Raw genomic sequence first — 27,267 nt, forward strand, 5'->3', positions numbered from 1 at the left:
TCATGACCATGAATACTTTTCAATCCACATCACAACTATGCTCTACTGGTCTTTAACTTAAACATCAATAAAATATGTTGAAGTTTGTGATTGCAAGCTGGCAAAAGGTGTCCAACTTCAAGCAACGCAGACACTTGTGCAAGTGAATGTACCTAGTCATAATTAATAAATTGGAACATGGGTCCCAGTGAGGTTCATTTGCCAGATTAAGAGTAAATTTTCAAAATTAACAACCTTAATCAGGTATTAAAGCTATTGTTGGCAATCCTGTGGTAGGGATTGGTCAGAATTTTGGTCCTGGCCGCAACCATCTGCCCCTCAAGTTCTTGGGGTATCACCTTATCTATTGTTTGTCCCACATGCCAATCATACTGATGCGTAAAATCAATGTGCATGCTATTACCTTGTTAGTTTCCGCTTGCAGGCTGCGCATGCACACGTCCAGTGTTTATGTATCAAGTTAGCTTCAGTATTAGCCGTTCATTGTATCTTCGCTGCTCTCACCTTATACTTTGAACATGGCTGAGAGTCGGAAGAAGCAAACCGAGCACAAGTTTATGAGAAGAAGAGGAAGGCCTCAGTAGAAAGAAATAAGACCAAAGTGAATTTATGAGATTTTCTTTTTTTCATGCGATCCCCTGTGGAGTGGAAGAGCAGGTAAGATGGTCTTGTGCAGTTCTGTATTGAAACACTTAAAAAAAATTATCTGATGCAATATTCTATTCTGAAATGTGTTTAAATTAACTGTAAGAGGAAAATCACCCTGATTCACAAAAGTAATCATATGCTTCACTCAGTGAACCGAGTTACTGGAATAAATGAACCTTTCAGTAATATTTTAATTAATGGAATTTGACTGTATGTGGGCCTAATGGAGGGTTTAGTTCACATGCTGAATGTCTCTGTCAAAACCTATAGGACCTTGATGAGGAGCTGTTCTCACATCATTAGCAGACATAGCAAGTGTTTAAGAATCATTATATCACAAAAAAGAAATATTTATAGTACACGCCTGTCTTTTTTTCTAAAATGGTAAAGATAGTGCAGCAGGGAGAGTCTGGAGCAAACGGTATGGATTAAGGAGCCTCCCATGACGGTGACATTCACAGAAGCATGACTCCCCGCTGTGGATTAAACAGATGTAACCCCGCCTCAAATCCACACTTCTTTACAGTCCCCGCGTCTCCTGCCTCCATCAGTACCGAAGGTAACTCCGCTGCGTGCGTAAAGCTCTTGGACAGTCACGCGTCGCGCTCACTCTTTCAGCGTCTGCTCTACTTTTTCAAGAGATTGAAGAAAACCAATCTGCATCCACTATTAGATTTAAGGAACTGAGAAACAGACCAATAACATCATATTTGCCAGCATTTTCTGTTATTTGTCAGCAGTGCATTTTGGCACCTTTTCGGATCAGCTTGAACTAAATGCATCGCGCCCGTATTGATGCGCTGCCAATCTGGGTAATTTAAGTTAAGAGTAAAAATGTGCAAAGCTGATAGAGGACACAGGGGGAGTTAACCGGACTCCTTTGGATTTATTTGTCGTTGCCTTTAGGAAGGATTCAGTCAAACTTATGGCGTGAAGGTAAGACAGTTTTCCTGCTTTTTCTTGTGCTCTTGTGTTTGTATTACTACACAACTTGAAAATATAGGTTTATTGTATAGGCTATTACTTTGAACAGCCTTCAGTCTTTCTTGGAACATTCCGTTTTCTGTGAATGAGAGAGCGCACTGACGGTTCAGGTGCGTTTGTATAAAAGTGCTGTTTCCATTATACATCCTTGCTGGATGCGATTTCAACTTGCAGAAAGGGCAACACTCGGTCGATTTCTGTAGTGATTCAGAACTTGAGCGTTCAAATTGATTTTTTTTTAACCTCCCCACCCAGTGCTAAATCTGCTTCTCCCCAGCTGGTAATCAGCGCGGGACTCTTATTACGGAGGTAGCGGGTCCTTAGCACCGCAGAGACAGAAGGACTCCGCGGTGGGCAGGTGGGCGCTGCTCCGACTGCGCAACCTTCCCCCCCGGTGGCCACTCTGAGCCAAGGGCAGATTTTAACAAGCTGGAGTCAAGAGGCTACGTAAATGAGGAGAAAAAAGCTGGATAGTTTTTCCTGCAGCTCCCCTGATCAACTTGTGAGCGCTTTCAAACTGATATAGTTAAGTTTGCAAATTAGCATTTTCATTAGTGTATTTTGAATTGAATGAAAATATGTCATGACTGATTTAAATCCAGCTTCTGCTCTTAATAGCAAAAATAACAATTATGTTTAATACTTTTTACACCCTCTATGAAGCATGGACTAAACACCCTCAATACTGGACTGTAGCCTACTTTGTCATTTGATCAGCATTTGCTCTTAAACCTAAGTACCCAGTATTAAGGTCTGCACGTTTTGTTGGTAATAGAACCAGTTTTGGGGAACTGGTGCAGAAAAAAAAATGCTGTCAAGACTTCTTTTCCCTATAAATTGGCACAAGGATGTAAATGCTTCCTGAAAACAGGGAATTCATCTTCTAATCTCAGTGACAGCATTTTCAGGTAAATACCAGGGAATTAGCTGAGACTGGCTCCCTATGTGTGTGTGTGTGTGTGTGTGTGTGTGTGTGTGTGTGTGTGTGTGTGTGTGTGTGTGTGTGTGTGTGTGTGTGTGTGTGTGTGTGTGTGTGTGTGTTCAGTGTTTATCCGGTGACAGCGCCCAGACAAATATTGAATTCTACACACTCCTGTCTCTTATCTGTTACTCTCCTTTGTGAGCAAAACAGCTTCACCAGAGCCGCCTGATGCAGTGCTTGTCAAGACATGAATGCTTTCAAGAATTGTCCTCTTACAATAAAGCATAAAAAGGGTAGAAATTCCGTTGCAGCTTAAGTTGTTAAAAAAATACTTCTCTATATTGAGGATACACATTCCAGGTCTGGCGATGCTTAAATAGAAAAGAAGGTATATGAATAAAGGATATCTAAATTGTGTAATATAATGTAATATATTGCATGTTTCTTCTGTTTTACATACAGTTTGATACCCAATCAATTTAAAAAGCAGTTTTTAAATGATTATTTAAACTCTTAAGTGAAAAAAAGCCATCCTCGCCAACTTGGCACTATGTGGAAAAAGGGACCTCTCTTGTTAAATTATAAATTCGCTGTGATTTAACCATCTTGCTTGGTTTGAATTCAGGTCAGGCATGATTACCTGTATGATCAACATTTCACATAAATACAAACTGTCTGACAGCATGAAGAAAAGTAAAGTATCTCAAAAAGCAACACATCATGTCCTGATCAAACGAAGTTCACGAACAGATGCGAAACAAAGTCGCTGACCTCTGTGATACTGGAATGGGTTAGAAAGTCATTTCGAAGGCTTTGGGACTCCGGTCAAACCACAGTGAGAACAATTATCTACAAATGAAGAAAACAGAGAGCAGTTGTTCCTAGAAGTGGCCAACAAATTTAAAGGGGACAGGGGACAGGAAAAACGTGCTTGCTCAAAGGGTTGTGCTTTTTTAACACAGCTTTAATATTTAAATGGGAACATGTGAACAGCTTCATGTACATCCCGAATTGGCTGGATAAATAGTTGTGTGTGATAGAAATTGGGTCAGGTTTGCACTAGTGGATGTACAGCTTTTAAAGCTAAGAGATGCAAGCCTTCTAAGATAAAATAGTCCAGAAATCATGCCTGGCCTCAGAAGACAATTCAAAATTAGCTTTGAACTTTTCAATTTCCAGTGGATGATATAATCTACTGCAAACTAAAAATGCCTTTGGCCACAAATGAAAAGACCTGCAACCAATCAGAGTAACAAAGTGTGCGATGGACCGCAGAATTATGTGCTTTTGCACTGCTTCTATGTACAGTGTTATCTTTTCAAGCCCCCCTCAAGTGTGAGATAAACCGCCATGATTGCCTGCCCGGCACAAAGCGGGAATCCGTTTGAACAGAGTGAGGGCCAGATGCATTCTGCCAGAGCAAATAAAATATGTGCTCTCGGTTTTTGGCTGTTTTTAAATCTAACAAAAAGCTGCTTAAGCTCATTCTGTCACTGGGAACATGACATCTCGCTACTTTGTTTTGACCACTTGAGCTAAAAAATGTCTCAGCACACAAGATGCTTAGCATATGTAGGTTAATTGTGTTAGTGAAGTAGCATTTTTTCTCATGGTCAACATGCGTAGTCAATGATGCATAAAACTGTAACCCTTATTTTCAAGGTTGTCATGGATCTATTCTTGTATATTCTCCTCCCTAAATCTATCTAGCTAGTTTTAATGCTTCTGTTGCATTCAACTCATCACATAAATTTTTAAAACATCAAAGAAAGACACCGGTAGGTGTCTCGATACATTACGTTTAGGAAAAGTAAGTAATATGTGCTGGTTGTAATTAACTTACAAGTAACATGACTGGCTGATCATGTGTTTAAATGGTAAATATTGTTGTTTTATGGTCAGAAATTGTGAGATGCTAGTTGTAAACAAATGTGAAGTAATGTTTTTGTAATAGATCCCTCTAGCTGTGCTATGTGTGTATCTCGGAGAAGCATGGGCTATATGACACTGCAAATATGAAATATTTGACAACACCCCAGATTTCATTTTCTGTAGATTGATGTTGCAGGCTGACTTGTTTCGGTTACAAAAGCCAAGAGACACAGATTTCGGCACCCAATATAGAATAAAATGAAATTAGGTTATTTATGTTGTATTTATGTTATTTAAGTCAAGCATTTTGATGTATTATGGACATAATTACAAAAATCTTAAAATGCCATGACTAATTTAATTTAGTTCTCTAATATTTTCTAAGGAATTATTTTAACACCCTGTTTGCGCTTACTGAGGTTGTGATCCCTGTTTGCTCCAGTCAACACTTTAGAGACGTGAGACTTAAGAACCTCTGATCAAACCAAAATAACTCTGAGCGACTTCCTGCTGGTAGATGTCTTTTATCAGTCACATAATCATGTTTCCTTGAAATAAACTATGAAGGGATCACAGAGAAATACTTTAAATCGCTGCTTCTCAAAACATGCCCAAGGCTCTACAAAGAAAAGAAGAAAAAAGCTGAAATGGCGTACCAATAAGCACCTACAAACATTGGTAAGTTGTTGATGTAAGGTGTGCATGCCTATGAATATATCCGTGTTAATTTTGTTATAACCAGACTACAGTTGCAAAAATAGAGGCAAGCAGAACCAAACCATGAGCAGCTCTGTTAAACAGACTGGGAAGACTGAGCTCAGTGGGACCTGATGTTAAACAACTTCCACCTCCTTCTTGAGCTCGCTTCTCACATGCAGGTGGGCAAAGACGGAAATGAGTTGTGTGTGTCATACCAGGGAGGACAGAGACAGGCAGACATATCTGTATAGCTATGCAAGGCTTGTAGTTGTGACATCAGTCCAGGTTGTGTCCAGAATAGAGAAGGCAGCGTAGATGTCCGACAGGGGTTTGGCAAGACAGGAACATCCGGAGAAACATGGTCGAGGTCAACACTTGGAATCAGGCAGGCAATTACGCTGGACATCTACTGGCTCAAGGTTTTCAGTCGTCTGTCACTGCTTGTCTGCTAAAGTCTGGCTTCTGTAGGCAGATGAACAGGTGCAGGGGATTAACTTGACCGAGTCACCACAGGAAGTGGCTCACAGGTGCATCATATGACCATGATTGCAGCAGTGCAGGATAAGTTTAGCAGCAAGGAGACGGACAGGCCACAACATGACATTAAGCATTTTAAGAGGCCTGTTTATTTTGCAAATCAGCTTAAAATAATTCAGACTGTATGGAAAGTATCTTTGAATATTAATTTTAACATGGACCTTCCCACGGATTTTCAGTTGGATTTAGGTCTCATAACTGATTGTGCCACCCATTATAACCATTGAATTGTAGAGATGGGATGATTCTTCAAATGTTTTGAGTACCTTGATTACTAAAACTTCTCAAGGCAAATGAGCTGCATTGAGGATACTTTAAATTCTGTTTAACTATTTAGTACACTGTGCTCCAGTCAGATGGTTATTTTTGTTGCACATCACTGCCAAATTATTCTAATGATAGCCAATCCTGCTGATACATCTATGCCAGTTACATTTATGAGCCTTGGAGTTTGACGGTGAAAACAGCTAAAGGAAGTCCAGGGAAAGCAACAGAAGGGGCCAAAAGAAAATAAAAGAGCAATGCTAAGGTGACCATATTAGGCAAATTTAATCCAGAGAGTTCATTAAAAGTTAACATTTTGTGAACTTTTCACAAAGTGTGAAAAAGATGAGACAGCACCCATCTATTCTTTATTCTCTATTCTTTTTATTCTCCTACTCTGTCTGCAACAACGGCGTAACCAGCTACCATAACAGCTTTTGTTATATTCAACATTTTATTCTCATTCAATAAACGGTCAAATTTGGGACATGTCCTGGGAAAGGTTTACCCTGGCACAGGCCATTCAAAATGAGGATTGTCTCCCGGAAATCTGGAACATCTGGTCACCTTATGCAAGGCATGTACTGCAAAACTGAATCAGTATTCCATAATAGCATGTCCTCGACGCTGCAACACCTAAGTAGAAAATGCACCACTACCATATTTCACTGTGCAGATGGTGTGTTCACCGTGATATACAGTGTTAGTTTTCTGCCACGCACAGCTTTTTGTGGTAGACCACAAAGCAAAAAACTGATCTCATCCGACCAGAGATTATTCTGTGTCATGTTTGCTGTGTCTCCTGCATGTTTTCTCATAAACATAAACAGTACTCTCTTTGCCTTACTCTTAACAAAAGGGTTCTTATTGGCACTCTTCCATTGAGGTGCAATTTACAGTACTCAGATAACAGCTGTCCTGTCACCTGAGCTCTGGATCTCTGCAGCTCCTTTTTAGTTACCATGGTCTTCTGGGCTGCTTTACTAATTAATGCTCTCCTTGCAACGATGGCTATGTTAGGTGGGGAGCTGTGTTTAGATAGATTTGCAGTTTTGTCATACTCTTCTAATAATTCGATAGTGGACTGGCTAGAGGTCCACACAGTGATGCATTTCCTACTGCTATTGCCTTGCTGCAAAAAGGTCCTAGGTTCAAATCCTGACCTGGGTCTTTTTGCATGAAAGTAGTATGTTTGTCATGTGCATTCCTTCCACAATCCAATGGCACCTGTCAATGCTAGACAAAAAAGCCAAAAGGAAATCTATTATGAGATTGTAATGTTTCATGTCACAGATTTATGCTGAGGAAGATTAGCTTTTATTTTATTAAACCTTTATTTAACCAGAAAAATCACCAATGAGATTAGCAATCTTGTTTTTTAGGGGACACTTAATAAAAAAAAATAGATAAAAACAAATAAAAAACAGTTACTAAACATTACAGGTAAAACATATTTTATGAATAGCATCCACAAGGACTATTTAAAAAAAACAAAAACTGTAATATGTTACATGAGACATAATTTAAAACACTGTTAGCTATTCTGTTTGTTTGTTTTTCTAATCTAATCTTGTACTCTTTGGTGTGCAACTTTTTGCCACCTTATGGAAGTTTAGTGCTGCTTTTGTAATACAGCAAATATGCTTTTTGCTCTTATTTTTAAATATTTACCACAGTGTTGAAAGAGACTACCAAACTATGTAAACAGAGAAAAATAACTTGATGTTTGTAACTCGAACTTCAAGTTAAAACTTAAGGTGCCTATAAGCACAATAAACCTGCCCATGACTATCATAATGATCCTCTGCTGAGGTAAACACTGGTATACACCTCATCTTCCCCTGAGAGGTGGGAAGACATTTGAGCTCCAGTCAAGTATTTCTGTTAAAGCATCAGTGCTCATCAGTCATGGACATCAGTCCAAAATGGTGTAATTGGCTGTAAACATGTAAGAGCTTCATATAAATCCACGGATAACGTTCTAAAAACTCCTTTGAGGTCATGGCATGGGAGTTATTTAAATGAACAATCGGAGTGGATAAGAAGGACCACATTGTTGTGGAAGTAGTGAGATGACTATTAAACAGAGATGAAGGAATGAGGATTAATAGCATAGCTAGATAGAAACAACAGGAATTCCCAGGAGAGTAAAAAAACCTTCCCTGTTATCTTGCTGTTGTGTGTTTGTGCTGAATACCAGGAAACAAGAACACACTGACCATTTAAGACTCTATCTGATTAGAGTTTAAAAAGGGTAGCATCAGGTCTACAACATTTGAATTCCAGCAGAGGTTACCCAACACACAAAGCACAAGATAGTTTTTGCAGTGAAAAAATGCTCCTCAAACAGCAGAAGTGTTAGTTTACTTCATGACCATGAATGTCATATTCTTTTTGGATTTAAAGTTAGTTTTGAGTCTTTGTTCATCCGGAGTGGAATGACCATACAACAAACTTGAATGCATTTAAAAACAAAAATTAGATACACAGGTTTGAATTTATTGCGGATTTTTTTCTACTCCACACAAAGTCAAAGTTATACATACAGGCTCAAAGAAACAGTTGGCCCTACACAGATTTTTTTTCTTGCTTTTTTGTTGCACTTATTACTTTAAACACGTTTTTTATATCAGACAAAGATCATCTGAGTAAATAGAAATGCAGTTTTCAAATGGTGGTTTTATTTATTTAGAAAAAGCATGTTTGTGAAAAAGAAATAATCCCCAAAAAACAATCACTGGTTCCAGCAACTGCTGCCAACATTCTGGCAGTAAGTCTTTCACATCACTCTGAAGAAGTGTTTTAATTCAGCTAAATATCAAATGCTTGATGGCAGCTCTTATTGGTGGGTCAACCTAGTTTTAGATTTAGGAGGCAATTATTTGTACACATTGGGCCACGCTATTGCAGATAGCCTAAATCTATCATCATTTTATACTGATTTTGTGTTAACTTGGGTCACCTTAGTCTGATATTAAAATTTGTTGGATAGTCAGACTCATTAAATAGTGCCAAAAAACACACAAATAGAAAAAAATTCTATAAGGAAGCAAATATGCTTTCACAACACTGTTCAAATACTTATTCCCCCACGTTAAAATTTTATCAGAGTTTCCCTTATCAGACAATTTATGTAGCAATTAAGAAGCTTTTGGGGTCATTCTTAATCTCTTTTTTTTTTTGCACAATATGTGAGTTTACTTAAAAGCATTTGATTTCCTGGATAGTTAAGATCAGGGTTTTCCAAAAGCTAAATGTTAGCCATTCTATGATCAGTTTTCTCTTTGGGAGCATTGTCTTGTTGGAAGAGCCGCCGATGTTAACAACAAACAGCAACAAACAGTCCAGGAACCAAAGAAGCTAATGCATGCTATGAAACTGAAACCGTGCCAATATCCAAAAGTCATGCAGCCTTAGGGGAAAGTTTTATGACCCATAGAAACATTTGGACACAAAAGGGGCAGTTCCACAGGCTCGCCTGTTTTCACTCACCCGGCTCGGCTCTTCCCCGCCCTGATTATCTTGGTCCGGTTTAATGTTTTGACTGGCCTAGAAAGGCCTGGAAGAGGGAAACACCGACCAGGCAATTGCTTTAGCCAAACGCAACCACCCCCCGCCCTGTTTGCAAAATTGATATTTTAAAGAAATCTGCGAGAAATGGTAAATGATAAAAAAGAAACTATTCCAAATAATATTATTTCTATAACTATATATGCAAGATTGTCTTTAATATTGTTAAGGAGGAATCCAGCAGGAAAAATATCTAGATCACACATATAATAAAATAAGGCAGAGCCTCACAGCTGTCTGCTTTGAAACTGTGTGCTGAGAAAGGTACAGATGTGGAAAGGTGGAGCCTTTTCAAAAATTTACCGGTGTCTGAGCTCCGTATAATGGCTATAGATGCCAAACCACACTGCTGCTCCCTCTGGCTGTTTTCATTCACAGAGTTACATTTTACAGTTTTATATAAGATCTTTCACCTCAGCCATGGCGGGAGCGAGGAGAACACGTTCACAGCTCATAAGATTCTTAACCACAGTGATATTATTTTGATCAGTTTTATTTTGTGCTTATTAACAGGCTGTTTGCTGGTCTGTCAGCAGATGGAGCATGAGGCTTGATTGTGCTAAAGCTGCTTTCAGCGGGGCAACTCTGTGAAAGCATCCTGCTACTTCACCAGGCCCGTCTTATTAAAACAAGACAGGCCTGCAGCCAGGGAAAGGCAGACAATGTTTCGGTTTGACCCACTCTGTTCATAGTGGTCCTTAATAATAACGTTGTCACTCTTCAGCTTTTATGTACTCTCTTACCCCTCGGCCATTCACTGAAAAGAGGTGTGTTCACTCAAACCTCCTCTGGAGTCAGCGCGGTTTGGCCTTACTCCTCAGCAGGCTTGGAGAAACCCAGGCTGGCCCTGAAAAAAAAAAAAAATCTCCTGAAACACTCGTAAGTGAGCGGAGCTGTGTGGTGTCTGGCCAATATGAGCCAGTGGAACTGGACCTAAAGAGTAAGCTTTCCACCCTAGAAAAGCTCTCGGGTGGTAGAGAGAAGAGTCCGACTAGTAATCGAACCTCAGAAACAGGAGAAGCAATTTGGGTCTGGTCCACATTGCTTTTTCTTTTTGCTGTGGGGGATTGCTGTGGGGGGTGGTGTGGTGTATGTGTGTGTGTGTGTGTGTGGGGGGGGTTGCTCAGTGGAAGCATATTTCTCAGCTGGAGTATGCTTTTCTGGTTTACACACATTTTGTGAAGGCTGTGTCCCTGGAGGTATTTCATGGGGATGCTACAGGAGTATGGAGTGTCTGGGTGGCTTATAAAGGCTATATAATTCTTGTATACCAAAAGTCAGAGCTGTGTCCATATTCTCAGCATAAAATTGAGCCTGTTCTCAGTGTGTGCTGTGCTCCACCTGGTTTGGAAACCTCAGAATCTCTTCTTTTTGCTGATAACATGGTTCATTTCACTGCTTAAGACCATGAGTTCCAGCATGCACTGCAGTTCGCTGCGTTGGTAATTTACCCAAGCAATAGTATGTTAAAGATAAACAAGAAGGGGTACTTCTAAATGTTCAATTTCATCTAACATAACCAACTAGATGGTGTAAATCTGGACACAATTAAGTGTTTAAACCATACAATGATCTCAACATACATCAAAACTGAATAAGTTGGCTCATAACACTTTTGGAAAGCCCTGACCTGAGCTATAAAAATGAATGTATACACTTAAACGTTATTCCCACACCAAGAAACCAACCAATCAAAGCAAACTAATTCGTCCAAGTAGGGAGGTCAAATATCCTGCTTGAATTGTACCTGCATGATGGTGCAACTCACTAAAGGATTCAATTGGATTCAGATGTCAGAGCAGCAACAACCAAACATGTATCACATTGAAAAATGTCCTCCACTCTTCTAATGGCAAATAAAAATAAAGAACAAACCAGCCCTTCAGTGGTAGCTGTTTGACATTTTTCCTAATAGCCTGTGACTGCCTTGTTTAAAGAATAAAGCAAGATCCTATATGACCTTTTGGTCCAAGCTTTCATAAATTATTGTCTCATCAACCCCTTCTCTGTCTGCTTCACTAATGTCTGACTATAGCCAAGCCTTTGAAAGGACTACAATCAATCACAATCAGGAGAAACACATGCAATGTATTTTTATCATGTGGATCAGTCCTGGTTGTATAGGTAGATTTGATCTCTTGGAAAATAACCAATCTTCTGCTTTCATGCTTGCCACAGCCAAAACGTACTGCTTTGTCTGTCTGATATAGATTTCATGGTTGCTCATCGAATTAGTGAGAGAGAGCAGAAAACAACGGAAAACAGGTGGCTTCTAAGGAAGATGAACAAACATCTTGATAGTTTGTTCCAAACAGTTACATTATGGCATGAATTCAAATAAATATTACAGCTTGCAAAAAATATAGACATACGGAATAATACATTTGTTGAATAATACATGTTAATTTGTGTGTTGTTTTGTTAGAAAGATTGACAGGTCAATTTTTAGTTTGCTAAGTGTAGTTGCATCCCTAAAACGGTTATTTCCAGAGTCTTTGCAGATAATGGCACACCAAATTCTCAGAGAAATCTCAGACTTGCAACCTGAAGAGTGTTTACATTAAGAAATAAGAATCTTTACTGTCATTAAGTGTCACCATAATGAGGTTTTGTTGAGACACTGGCTCAGAATGCAAATAGATTACACATAACATGCAGACACAAGACATAATGTTTTCACACTTGGTGTGGTAGAGATGGAAAAATAGAGAGGCAAACATGACTGTTTTAGCACACTGTTTATTTGATCCATAAATATAATTTTACAGTGATTAAATAAGAAATACAGCTACATCTCAATATGATGTCATCAAAAAAATAATTTATTTCTGTAATTTAATTAAAAGGGGCACTGCAGATTTGATAGTCTTTGACACCCTCCACAAGGAGGGTAAACCATAAAAGCTAAGTGCTAACAAAGCTGGTGGTTGCATTAAAGCATATTGAAAGACACTGTATGAAAGAAAGTCTTGTAGAAAAAAGATGCTCAAGAAACAAGGATAACTGCAGTCTTCAGAGGATTGTGGAGCTAAGCCCATTCAAAAGTTTGGAGATTCACAAAGCATTAACTGCAGCTGAAATCCCTGTTTCAAAAGTCGCCACACACAGGCTAATCCAGGACATGGGCTACAGCTGTTATATTCCTCTTATTAAGCTACACCTGAACTAGAGGCAAGGTCACAAATGTCTTATATGGGCTAAAGACCTGGACTGTTCTCAGTGGTCCAAAGTAGAAATTTTTAAATAAAGTGATTAAAGGGACTTGTCAGTGCAGTATTCAGCTAAAGTACTGAAATTACACGTTTTTCTCAAATTGTGCAGTCCAGAATTGAAGCTGTTTGAGATCCAGAGTAAATTCTCGACTGTCAGCAGTTCTTTGAGGACCCATCTCAAAAGCTGGAGTTGGGAAACTGTTTTTTTTTTTTGTTTTTTTTTGTCTAAAGTCACATTGTCATCTGCCAGTAATTTGCATACCACTTCATGAGAAGAAGGTTGCCATCAAAACAGCCTGAGGTTCCACGTGCTGATTATCTCCATGCAATGTTGCATGGTATAATTCATGCAGAGGAGCCTCTAGCACTGAATACATGGATTGCTTTTCAGTCAGACAACATTTCTGTATTAAAACTTTTTATTTGGTTTTATGTAATACCCAATTGTTATGAGAACAATTGAGATTTTCATTTAATTCCCATTAGATTTAAGGCCATCATCATCAAAATGAGCAGAAAATGAGCATTCAAAGAAAAAATAGTCCCTAGATTTCACATCTAGATTCTGGTTGTTACGTCGTCCACTTTTGTGTCTTGATTTTCTTCTCTTTCATCCTGATGTTGCTGTAAGCTTGGATTGCCACATGTGTCAAACCTGCCCTCTTCTGCTCCTTGTCAACCATCATTGTGTCTGCCTTGTTTGCCTTTAGCTACTTGTCACTCTGGAAAATGAACTCTCCCAGGATTTGAAGCTCTGTTGTTCTCAGCCAATTTGTGATGTGGTTCTATTGGGACCTGGGGACTTCCAACCCATACTTGGCCCTCATATCGCTGCACACTATCTGAGCCATTTGGGTATGCCTGTCAGAGCGCACTGCCTGTGTTCATCTTACACCTTACTACAGTGCACTGGGAAAAGTCTCAGGGGCCTCTTTGCATCACCCACACCTTGGGCAATGTCTGCTGTGGTAAACCCTTCCTTCATAATTTGGTTCTAAGGGCCTACTCCTTCTGCTGCTACGATAGTAGTCATTGCGCTGTCCTCCAGGTCTGCCATTTCTTATGAGTGTTAAGATTGCTCAACTAACACTTTTTGCATCTCAAGCTCTACTATGAAACTTCAGGGAAACTGCTTCCCATGCAGTTAGCCTTAAAAAAAACAACAACAACCAATCTATCTGTAAATAATGTTTTTGTTGTAGTGATTCCTCATACTTCCACAATTTAAACAATATTATCACAGGTATTCCCAGCTGATAAAACTTAGAAGCAGCAAAAAAATTTAATATGTTGAAAATTTTAATACGTAAGAAATTTACTTCAGTGATTCAGTAATGAAATTTTAAATATTGCAGTGAGTGTATAGATTTATTATGCAACGAATTGTGTTTTCCAGGATGTTGTTTCAGCTAGTTTTAATGATTTTAATGATTATTGCTTTGAGTTGCAATTTTACATGTGACTGATAAAAACATTTAAGAAGGAAAGGTTATTTTATGCTCATGCTATGCCCTACACAATCATAGAAAGACTGTTGGCTTGACAGTTGTCTAGCAGATAGTCACTTACACCCTCCATAAGCCACAAAAGTTTATTGCTATAGAAAGCTGTTTACAGAGTGCTGTATCCAGGAATCCTAATGGGCATTTAAGTGGATTGAAAATCTGTAGCAGAAAAAGGTGTACGAGCAAAGAAGGAACTTCAGCCTGCACATCGATGATGGATATATCTGGGTCCAGCACATCCCATAGGAGCTCAATTGAATTGGGAACTGGTGACTGTGGAGGTCACTGGAGCACAGTTATCTCTGTCATGTTCAAGAAACCAGTTTGAGATGAGTTTAGTTCAGAAAATGGTTAAACTGTGGTCATAAAGGGATGGACATGGTCAGAAACAACCAGTGTTTGGTGTTAGTAACAGCGTTAACTTTTCAGTAATGGAGTAATCTAAATAATTACTTCTCTCATTTCTGTTACGCCATTACGTTACTTAAGATAAGAGATGATAAAAATTCCTTTATTGTCCCGGCATGGTAGAATCTGGGTACTTATAATATAACGAGGCACATTACTACAAGTAAATCAATTAAAGCATTGTTTCTGGACAGCAAGGTCTTTGCTCCAGGAGATAGTTTTAATCTGGTGCACGGGTGCCTTGCAGACGGTGGAGAGGGGGAGGGGGGGGGGGGGGGGGGTAAGAGGCTTACGTGACATTGATTGGCTGAACAGGCTGAAGACCATGCATTAAACCTAGTAGACCAAAAGCAAGAGACGTAACCCAGCGATGCAGGAGAACCTTGAAAATTCGAAGATAGAAGTTTAGGCACTATTTTATGTTCGCTCAAGTCAAAGGCAAAAAAGTGCACCCATGGATAGATAAAAAAGCAAACGGAGAGTTAGTAGTTAATATGGTGTGTTGTTTGGGTTTTTAATGAATGGTCAGAAGTAGCGCAATGTATTTTTGTTTGTTTTAAGTTATGTTTACAACTGGGTGCCTTAGTTTTCCACTTTACTTCTTCAGCAGTGTGCTGTTATGTTTTTTCATACACAAAATGCACTGTACCTGGCTGCTGTCTGGAATGGAGTGAACCGTTTAATTTTACTACAAAGTGTATTGTATTTTGTTATATTGCTTGAAAAGCATTTTTTTTGTATCGCTATACCCACTTTATAGCCAGCAGTGTGCTATAATATTGAAGTTCTAAAACATCTAGGTTGTTTTATTGTTCTTTTATTATGAACATTGAGCATAATAATAATAATAAAATAATAATGATAATAATAATAATATCTACATACATATATTGCTGATAGGTTTCTTGAATCTTGACTAACTTGCCCCACCAAATACACTAAAATGGTATTGATATGTGTACAATATTTTCAGCTATTTAGTTAATTACTTATTGTGCATTTTATATTTGATAATTGAACTTGGTAGTATTCATAGTTCCAATAACAGGAAAGGCATCCTAATTCATTGTCATTTTAGATCCTAAAAATCTATACTTTGCCTAGTAACAATGTATTTTGATATCAGATTACTTTTTTCAGTAACTTGCCCAACAATGGAAACAAAACTCTGGTAGGCTACTGGATGGAAACTGTGCTCATTTGGTACTGTTAAATCAACCTTGCTGTGTTTGACCCTATTTGATCTCAGTATATTCCTTGTCAAATTTAACTAGTGAGCTCTAATCATTAATCAGCTAAATCTGAAGGCCCCAGCAGTTGACACCCACTTATCCTATTCCAGAGATTCTACATATGCTAGCTGGGTATTAACCCCAATCAAGCTTACTAGAGGGGGTGGCTTTCAATAAAAGAAAAATAAAAGGCTTCTCCAAGGCTTAGACCCCAGGATATATGGAAATAATATTTGATAAGTGATGTGGGATGGGGGAACCTTTTTAGAATGGAGCCAGAATCATCATAACTTTTGCAAGGGAACCTCTGTGTCTTTTTATTTAGGAGGATAGCTTTTCCCATAATTCCCAGGCTGTCTCCCTTTTTTTCTGACATCCTTGACAGAGGATACCCCCTTTGTCCCCTATTGGTACCTACGGTGTGACTCAAGGAGGGAGTTAAACTAATTCACCTTGAAACCTCAGCAACTGCCTTTATTGTATTACCCAGTCAGGAACCCGAAATGTTTTTAAATGAAGGACACCTACCAAATAAGAGAAAACACTGGTAGCAGTTGCCTTTTTTGAATATCAACGTTTGGGATTCATAACAGGTACTAAGGGGAACAAAGTAGCCTATGCCTAGAAAATATCCCCCAACCCATTACTCCACCACAACAAGCCTGAAACAGAGACAAGGCAGGATGGATCCATGCTTCCTCAGACTGAGTCTTTATTTGTCTGCCACAAAAGAAAGCTTTATGTTGTTTGCGCCAAATTCTGACTCTACCCTAAAAAAGTTATACACTACAAGTGAACTAAAAGTAGGTAAAATCCTCTTGAAATTAGTGTATTTTTCATTGATTTGAGCTGGTAAATCAGACTATTTGCCAATGGAATAAGATTTTTGCACTTAAAATAACAACAATTCATCTCTATCATCTTATTTCAAGTGCAGGATGTCTATAATCTTATTTTAGGGGTAGAAATTCTCAGTCCATTGGCAAATACTCTTATGTAGCTGTTCAAATCAAGGAAAAATATACAAATTTTAAGAAAATTTTACTTACTTTTAGTTTCCTTTTTGCAGTGTAAGACCAGGCAGGATTTGTCTAATCTGTCATCAAATTTAGGAAACTCATGCAAATGGTAGCAAAAAACAGTGCTCTGGTTTTTGCAAACATAAAAGGCACAGCGGTATACTCTTCTACTGATGTAGCCTATCTGCTTCAAGGTTTGACTTGTTGTGCATTGAGAGATGACATTTGGAATACTCCCTTGGTAAGGAGGGGTGATTTGGGCTACTGTTACCTTTCTGTCATCTTGAACCAGTCTGGTCAATTTCCTTTATGTAGTGTTGCTGTTCACATACCAGTCCAGTGGAGCAGCAAGGCAAGGCAAGTTTATTTATAAAGCACTTTTCAGTAACAAGACGATTCAAAGTACTGAACAAAAAACATTGCAGAGGAAAGAAAAGCATTACAGAGACAGAGGGAAAATATTACAGAGGCAAGAACATAGCATTAGAACAGTAGCAGCACATCAAATACAGTATAAGACAAGTTGGACTACAAACTTCAACATTAACATTTAAAGTGAATTCTAAATAAATAGGTTTTTAACCTTGATTTGTAGGAACTCAGGGTTTCAGCACTTTTACAGTCATCTGGGACTTTGTTCCTGATTAATGGAACATAAAAACTAAATGCAGCAGTTTCTGAAATAATCAGATCAGCCCTTTTGGCACCAACAAACATGGTGCATTCAAAGTCACTTAAATCTCTTTTCTCCCTCATCTTGATGCTTCTTTATAACTTCAGAAGTCTTCTTCACCACATTTAGATGCACTGAATTGCAGTCTTGTTATTGGCTGATTCACTGTTTGCGTTAACAAGCAATTGAACAGCTATACCAAATAAAGTCACAATTGAGTGTATATGTGTGCTTTTGAATTGATTTATTGAAGCAAATATAATTTTCTAACGTGCTATTTGACAATATGTTGACAATTGGCAGTAACACAGTTCAGTAAAGACACATTTATATTTCAAACCACAAAATCTGACTTCATTCTGCATAAAAACAAGATTTTTGTACTTATACTCAGACCTGAACCTCCAAAAGCATCTAAAGACAATTACAAGTTCGGCTTTTTATCACCTGAAGAACATTTCTAGGATTAAAGGACTGATGTCTCAGCAGGATCTGGAAAAACTAATCCATGGTTTATTTTTAGTCGAATAGATTACTGCAACGGTGTTTTCACAGGTCTGCCTAAAAAGTGGATCAGACAGCTGCAGCGGATCCAGAACGCTGCTGCCCGCATCCTCACTAAGACTAAGAAAGTAGAGAACATCACCCCAGTTCTAAAGTCCTTACACTGGCTCCCTATATCTCAGAGAATAGACTTTAAAATACTTCTGTTAGTCTATAAATCCCTGAATGGCTTAGCACCTAAATACATCACAGACTTGTTATCAGTGTATCAACCATCCAGACCACTCAGGTCTTCTGGCTCCAGTCTACTCTGCATACCTAGAACCAGAACTAAACAAGGAGAAGCATCATTTAGTTCCTATACTCCGCTTATCTGGAACAAACTTCCAGAAAATTGTAAAGGTGCGGAAAGCCTGAGTTCCTTTAAATCAAGATTAAAAACACATTTGTTTAGGATTGCCTTCAACTGTTCTAGTTAACTGAATCACCACTTCTTTGTTCTAATTTCTATCTACATTTTATTCCTACTTGCTTTTATTCTGTTTTAATTTGCTATATTTTAATCATGTAAAGCACTTTGCATTGTCCCTGTACTGAATTGTGCTATATAAATAAATTTCCCTTGCCTTGCCTTGCCTTATACTGATAATTACTGAATCATATTCAAATACAAGGAGAAGTGTGCAGCTTAATTCCTGCACATCTCCTCTTTTTCTGACATTTACTTATGCTAATTGCAAACTATTTTCCTCCATACCTCTGATCCCGCCACGATCAGGCAAAGTTACTATTGGGATTCTCGCAGGATTATAAACTGCCTGATTTGACTGTGAATGAAGTTGATACACAGATAAAAAAGCTAAAAACCCACTTTTATTTACTTATTCTATACACAAGACAGCAGCTGCAAAACAGATAGTGTGAGAGCCAAAGAAGCGGCTGATTTATTAGAGGCTTATGGGGCTCTGCTGAGTATCGAGGATATAGCAGAGGGACAGCCTCTGTGCATGCTGATTTACTTTTTCCACACACCTGTATCCAGTGATTGCTTGTATGTCTTTGTGGATCACAGCATGCAATGGAAAACTGGCAAGGGGTTTCTCTCTCTCTCTTTCTCGCTCTGTGTGTGTGTCTGCCTGTTTGTTTAGGTCCTATGCACGAGAGACAAAGCTAGTTGTTTGGTTGGAGATTCGCTAGAACCTAATGAGGTCGATGGAGGCTTGTTACCAACTCCCTGTCCTCTCCTTCAAATGGGTGGATATCCTACTATTTTTATCCTAATGGGCTGGTTTTTATTGTAATTGTTAGAATTAAGTCTTATTTTGGCCTTGATTAGAGCTTAAAGTTAGACTTTTATGTTCTTCCACCTTTTGTCTTCATGTGGGTTGTGGATGGTCGCAATTTAATTCTATCTGTTTTCATTATTTTCTGTCAGCATTCCAAAGTGACAGTTCTATTGTATGTGTGAAAAGTTTACATTATATGCAAAGTCTAATGTAAAGGCTAGATAAAATATGAATCAAACTATAGATAATTCTCAAAATGCTATGTTCTTTTATATATAATGAAGAGCAGTTCTAAAAATTTGAAAACCCTTGGCATTTTCTGCAGTTCTGTCATTGTGTGTGGGTTTTATGGAGGATTCAAATACAGACAGAATGGCGGACACAGGACTTTAATATTCAAATCAAAAAACAACTTAACACAGGCACAAGGAGCGCAAATGGAGAACAGAGCAGATAAACGAACCAGAAGGCAGAACAACGAAATAAACTAGCGATGAAGAGTGAAGCCAGGGAGGTTATATGCAGAGGAAAGTGTGGAGAAAGGCATGGCAGAAACTGGTGGAGATGAGAAACAGCTGATACTGATGAAGACAGAGAAGCTGAGGGGAGGAGAGAAATTAACAGGAGCTGAGCAAAGGGAAACACAGCGAAGTAGTCAAACAGATAATACAAAATGAACACAATAATGCAATGAGAACCCGATCGACAAACAGATGAACTGTAAGTGGCAACAACTACAGAACATAAACATCAAGGAAAAATCAGGAACATAAAAAACCCAAAACCTAAATACCTAAGGATCATGTAAAATTTAGCACATAAGTTACAAAGTTAGGTAAAAAAAAACATTGTTTTGTTAAAAATTTAAGGCTGTATTCAATTTCATTAAATTATTGAGTATATTAAAATCTTGTAACAAACGTGTGTCACAGGTTTTCCATTATCAAGGACTAGTTCAAAGTTCAGTTTCCAGCTTGAAAACCTATGAGGTTAGTGTTCCTATTAAAAAAAGCCTTGTTCTGTTGAAAGACATTGGCAGACAAAAGCTTCTTTTACATAAGTGAAAGAAACAAAAAGATCTGTGCTGTCATTTCAGCTGTAGAAAACTGTGTGAGAAAAAAGGTAGTTGTGGCAGGAAGTATTAAGCTGCAACTTCTTTTTTTCTTTTTGTCTCTTTTTCTCACTCCCTCTCTGCCTCACACTCTCTCACGTAAGAACATAAACTAGGTGAGGTTTAAATGTTTAAGGCACCAGCCTTCAGATTATGTTTAATGTTTCTCATTTAAAGCAAAGAGAAACAAATGAAGTTTAAGTGAGAGGCGAGGCATGCATTATCAATAGCAGGTCCCCATAGTGATAAATGTCTGTGTGAGCAGCAGCCTGAACAATACATACACAGTCACGTGGGGACAAAAAAAAAAAAAAAAAAACACAGCAGTCACCAAATTCTGACCTTTAAAGGTAAATACTGTGATTTTTTTTTTCTGCATAACAAAAGCAAAAGTTTGTCCTGTCTCAATTTTCAAGTTTCATCTAATCTCACATAGAGGGCTCTTTAAAGATGCATGGGAGTGCTTTGCTTGGTCTGTAAAAAAAAACTGCGTTTTTAGGTTGAAAGTTTTGTAAAAAGTTATATCACAAACAAAATCATGCCACCATGCTGCTTTCAGCTTTCTCTGCAGAAACTGCCAGAAGATATGAAGAGATTTTTCATAAAATCTGATCTGAATCCTTTGTCAAAAACCACTCAGTGTTGTAGTTCATTATTAAGATGTTTAAATGCCTGCAGGTTATATTCAACATGCAGCAATTTGCAAAGAAAAAGTCACAAACTGCATTCCTAAATCAGTTAAAAACACCAGCTGGGGAAATCAACACTAGATAGTTGGTAACAAGACCCACATTCAATTTAGCATTTAAAAGAAGAAAGCAGAGACTCAGTAAGCTCATGCTTTTTCACTGCTGCTTCCAATTTCACCTTAATTTTGAAGCCCAGCCTTCATATTGCCCTCGATTTAAGGGGACAAAACACTGGAGTAAGCTTCAAATTTCAAATTGCATTAGTGTGTTTGTTTTTTATTATTCTACCACTGGCTCCAGGGGCAACAGTTGTTTGCTCAGCAACCGCAGCAGGCTTTTAAAGTTGTTGATATGCTGGCAGTTAAAACAAAAGGATTGTAATGTGTTTTTTTTTTTGTTTTGTTTTTTGTTTTTTTTAGTTAGTTAGGAGGCTGTTTTGTTTTTTCTGGATTAGGGGATCGGTTTAGCACTAAGGTGTCAATAAGGTTTAGGTCAGGGTTAGGTATATACTGGTAAAGGTCAGGGTCAGGGTTAGGCCATCGGAAGGCTTGAACTTAAATGGTAGATTGTGGAGGTAAAGGCCCAGTTTTCACTTTGTATTTTAAAGAATTATGTGTTTGTTTGTGTGTGTGAATTGCACTGATTGCACTACTACTGCCTGTCTTGGCCACATTCCCATGAAAAAGAGGTTTTTAGCTTCAGTGGGATCCCTCTTGTAAAAGAAAAAAAAATCAAAATAACAAAAAATTGATTCAGTAAAGCATTGTTTGCTATCGTGGATTTTTTTTTTTTCTATGAGGGAAACGTTTCTAAGGAGTCCAGCTCATGGGAGCTGGGAAATAGAGCTTTGTGGAGATCCACAGTATATTCTGTACTCTTGCTAGGCTTGCTTGTGCAGTTTCTCAAACGGCACACATTTCACTTGAATCTGTTGAAGAGTTTGAAAAAAAAAACATATTTAGCATTCTTGCACTAAAGTTAGATATTTCTAATGTAAATGTGACCCACATCCTACAGTAAAAAATTATGGTACAACCTGATTTTAGGAATTTTAAAAATAAAATACTCTGAGCTAGGCCATCTAAAACAAGGCCCATTAATCAATAAATTAAAAATTTATTAAATTAAATGATAGTGACTGTATATACTGTATCCCGCGACTCTTGTCAAGTCCAGCAGTCAAATATTGAACATGGAAGCCTGTATGACTAAAGTTTCTGCATAACTGGGAGTTGGACCTTCTGGAAATGCACAAGGATAATTTTCTGCATAGATGACCTCTGGTCTCTGACACAGAAACAAAGCAAGCAGTTCAAGTCCTGCAATGATCAGTGCTTTCATTGTAGAGCAACTGCTGCTTGCACAATATTAACCAGAGACAAACTCTTTCCTGAGAAACCCTTTTCTTGATTATTTAGATGAGTACAAATATTCATATACAAGCTGCTGTCCACAAGTGTAAAATGATTATCTGACTGGCTGTTGGTGCATTTTGCACACACACACAGTTAGGCCCAAATTCCTTTATACCCCTGTTAGTTTTAGACTTACAAGTGCTTTGTGGTCCACAGACTAGATAAAGTGTTACAGAAATGCAGGTCATTTACCATTTATATTCCTCTTTTAATTTTCAAGTTTGTTTTGAGTGGAAGTAATAGGATTATTTTTTTAACATCCAAACTTGAACATCATAAGCATTTTCTAAAATGAGGTAAAGATTAGGGTGAAAGAAAGGAGGTGCTCATCATCAAGCTAAATCCTCAACAACAACAAAAAAAATCAGGGAAAACATAAAACTTTTACTTTGTTTAATTGCATTTGAGAGAAACTTCTAGGTTGAATGGAAATGTTTTTTTTTTTTGTTTTTTTTTTGCTTTGACCTGGTGGGGGTATGAATGATTTTGGCCTTATTAGTGCATTTGTAATAACTTTGACACAAACCTTTACCACTTTCTTTGTCACTCAGACATACACTGAGACTTCCTTCGCTGCCGGCTCACAGACACACCAGCATTAGATCAACTGCAAACCTGTCATTCTGCCTGAGTTATATCAAGCATCGCACTAAAGTCGCTTCTCCAGCCCTTCTTCAAACTGTCATTTGTACGGGCCCAAAGAGATTGCTGTTATTTCTCCAATTCATCGTGGAGTTTATTTTAAATAAAATCTGGTCGGGGCTCATTTTATACTTCTCTGTGAATACAGGTGAAGTTTTATTTGACATACAGCAAAGGGAAAACATAATTCCCAAATCCAAAATCAAGATACCCCATATTTGTTTCTTCTTAGGGTGATAAAACAATTCAGGTTTGAACATTTTTCAATCATTGTGTTTTTTTTTTTCTTATTCATCTCGAGAACAGTCAACTAAATCTGTGGTTGTTGCATGTCCCTTTTTATATATGTAGAAATCACCACTTTGGAAATATAATTAACAGTTCTTCATTTTCTATTTAAAACTAAATGCACCTTTATGGATTTTACTGGGGGGGAGGGGACACGACACCTTCATGATGATGAGTGCAGAGAAAAAGCAGCCATAATTGCAGCGGCAGGATAATAACACAGTAATTGGTACACTGAATGAGCAGGTTTATTTTCAACCCTGTAAAAGTCATAGCAGCCACCACCTACACAGCCAGCCTGTAGACAGGGGCTTCACACTTTCACATTCGCATTGATTTTTGTCTCGTTTTCTAAGAACACACTACCATTTCTGTGAGAGAGGGTATTCATAAGAAAGTCATTGACTTTGACTAAAATCAGTCATTCTCACGTATCTGCTGAGAAGACTCTGGCTGATGGAAAAAGTGAAAAGGATGAAGGATGTCATGCTGTCACAGGGTAAAATCAAACATTAATGACCAAATAATATTAACAATATTAGCTAGGGTGTACTTCAGCTCTGTAATGGCCTGTTAGAAATCCCCATGTTCTGGATTACTGACAATCTACACCAGTGTGTTTTCGCTGGTATTTTGAAGTTTCATGGGTGATGAACACCATGTCTCCATGGTTGCAAGGCCTCCTTGCCACCACATTCATCTCTAGATCCCTCCGCAGGTTCTCTATTTGGTTCACAACTGTGGAAATGTTAATATTACTTCCAATCACAAGAAACAAGTTTGTAAAATTAAAATATTACAGTCAACCTAAAACTATTAAGGCTATTAATGTCAATTCTTATAAAAACAAATTACATTTATAAATACAGTAATTATACAGACTGGCAACCTGTCCTGGGTGAACCCCACCTCTCGCCCAATGACTGCCAGTGTAGATAATGGATGGACGGAGGAATAATTATACAATTTCATGTGAAATTACTCCCCAAATAAGGCTATAAAGAGAATAATTTCATACCATACCTGAAGGCCAACCTGTTGATTGAATGGGTTTTATTGTAACTTGGTTTAATAAACTGTCAGTGCATCACTGACACAGGAGCGTCATCTGTACTCTGGAGCAACAAAAGACATGAATAATTGTTTTTCTCTGGATTTAACCAGTTCACAGCTCCTTTAAATGTACTGTATCTGACAGTACTTTACCTGGTAATTTGATCAATGAAGAGATTATATACAATTCTTGAAAATAATCTTATTTCTATAAACACAAGTGTGAAAATTGTACAACAATAATGATGAGTGCATTTTTTTTTTGGTAAAATAGACACCAAGGTTAATTAGTACTGATACAGTAAAAAATAAAACTAATCATTTTTTTTAAAGAGAGGATAGGACGTGATTAAGGACGATCCAATTAGATAATAGATAGTTATAATTGCTGGGTAAATTAAAACTTGTTTTGCTCCACTGTAACTGAGTAATTGCACCTTGTAATTGTTTTTCAGGTGCCCTCATAATTTTATTAAAGTAATTTATGGTTATAATCTCGCACAATAACTTGAGAGCCATATCAGATAATACTCTTATATTGTAACAACAGTGTTGATAGAGCGCAGTTTTCAAACTTTTCAGTAATCACAAGACGTGTCGCGATCATGCATAAAACAGACATGCTCTACTTTATGAATGCATTTTTCAAATGCCTCTCGTTTTATGAAAGCTCAAGTGTGGTAGCTCTGTGCTCTGCAGAGAGAAGACTTGCTGTTCAGTATAGCCTAATAATGCTCCCTAGATCTGTGCTGGGGTCAACTGGGGAAAAAGAATATGCAGCTAGATGTGAGAGCGGGATTATGAGTAGAAAGAGCAGTCAGACTCTTTAAGGATTTCATCCAGGAAAGGTCAACAGCTCATGATCCAGGGGTCATCTGCTGGGGTATTTTTCCATTTAACCTGTTTAATGATGAAGCGTGGATACACTGTGGCTGCTCCTCTTCGAGCCACCTCTTTAATAATGTAAAGCCATCGTACAATGATTATTATGTAGGAGGAATGTCTCATAGCTGAACATCTCTTAGGTTGTAGAGTGAAATCTTTGCATTTCTCTGTGGACGATAGCTCCACAGTCTGGGAGAATGGAAACAAAAGGACATTTTCAAATCGCTAGCGCTTCCTGTGCATATAAATTTAAAGGTTTAAAGCAATTCCATTAAAACTAGACAATAGATATAAGCCTGCTTTAAACATTTCTCTATCTTTATTCCAGTTTTTGAGATATAGTACTCCTTCTTTCACTGCTACACGATGTCCTTCCTTAGGTTCTTTGGCACAGCTTGTTAAATACTAAGCAAGAGAATCAATTTTACATTGCAGAGTGAATCTTCTGTGGTGGTTTGAAGTGGCTAAGCTATATGGATGATTGATCCCTTTCAGCCCATTGTGCCTAAATGGCAGAGATTTAGAAGCAATACAGAACATGGCTGCAAAATGGTCTTCAGACAGCTGTATATCGTTTCAGCATTTGAAGGTCCAAACAAGGTCCAGAACATGCCGTTATTATGAGAGGAATTTTTGGATTGGTGTTGTAAACAAAATAATGCATACAGTGCTATGTGTTTTCAAATCCTAATTGAAATTCATAGATGAGTCAGAACCAGTATTCTTTTCAGGCCACAAACCAGCATAATTACTAACAACAGATCTTTCACATGGACTATATTGCCAAAAGTATCTGTTCATCCATCCAAATCACTGAACTCAGGTGTTTGTCATATCCACATTGCTATGCACAGGTTTGCGTGTACGTGTCAGTGTGGGAGTGTGCCTTACCTCCTCTAATTGCAAGGTGTGACAGCCTGGTAGGTGTCACTGTTTCTCGCTGCTGGAGATTGGCATGGTCCGATCAGTAGGAGCTGAAAGTGGAACGTGTTCCCTCAGGCAGATGCCAGATTGTTCTTGCTCATAGAATGGCCTCCACTAGCATTTTGATCTGTTCAGACTTTATCTGGTTTTCCACCTCCTCTTGCTGCTTCCCTAGATTCGATATCTGGACTGAATACTCCACAATCTCAACAGCAGTAAGAGCACCGTGTCTTCTTCCCCTTCATCATAGGTTAGCAAGCATTACTTCCTTCAATAACCACTTACCTTTCCTTCTCAGTGCCATTCTGGAATCTTTCCCTTAACCCAGAAGAAACATAAACTAATTTGCTTGTGCCAATAAAGTGTTTGGGCCTTTCTCTGTTTCCCATAGTTGTTGCTAGAACAAGGGTCTCACAAAAAAAAAAAAAAAAACATGACTGTGTTGCAATAATTTTCATGTCTAGAAGTGTATACAATCTAGCACTTGGGCATGCAGGCTACTTCTAAAAACATTTGAACAGGTTGCTCTGAGGAGCTCAGTGGAGCTTGGGTTGCCAACTTGCAATCAGTCAAGGGGTTTTCCCCAACTGCCTCCTCAGTAATCTGTAATCATTAATAGCTTCCTCTTTCTACTACGGCCAGGTGTTGTAGCCAAGCTTCTTAAACTTTAAGCTTCTCATGGATTGTGGTGAAGTGTTTAAGGCAAAAAAGAAACATTTCCAACGTTTGCAGTTGTCTCTTAAGGAGAGCGAGGACAAGTCAATAAACAGAGTCATTTTAGTAGCTAGGCACATTGAGGTCCACTAGGTTTGTGCTTGTCAAACATGTTGTTTTAACAATACAATGTACAGGTTTATTTTTACTTGCTTTGTTGTAGGTTAAAGAAAGAAAAGCATGAGCACATTCATTTTTGCAGCTGATGCAA

At 38.2% G+C, this 27,267-nt stretch overlaps 1 protein-coding gene across 3 annotated transcripts in view; it reads left to right on the top strand.

The window, feature by feature from the left end:
• Positions 1-1,174: 1,174 nt before the first annotated feature.
• drd2a (dopamine receptor D2a) overlaps positions 1,175-27,267 on the top strand; it is a 92,720-nt gene continuing 66,627 nt past the window's right edge. For 2 of the 3 annotated variants that reach the window (XM_036149929.1, XM_021319250.2), the window contains exon 1: positions 1,175-1,584. Coding sequence is in view for 1 of the 3 variants with exons in the window: in XM_036149928.1 (XP_036005821.1) it covers positions 19,300-19,303 (4 nt within the window). In the remaining 2 variants the exon portion in view is untranslated. Of the gene's footprint in view, positions 1,585-19,263; positions 19,304-27,267 lie in introns of those variants that run through there. The other variant, XM_036149928.1, reaches the window with a different exon arrangement.

Source organism: Fundulus heteroclitus, chromosome 18 (assembly GCF_011125445.2).
Source record: "Fundulus heteroclitus isolate FHET01 chromosome 18, MU-UCD_Fhet_4.1, whole genome shotgun sequence".
Lineage (NCBI taxonomy): Eukaryota > Metazoa > Chordata > Actinopteri > Cyprinodontiformes > Fundulidae > Fundulus > Fundulus heteroclitus.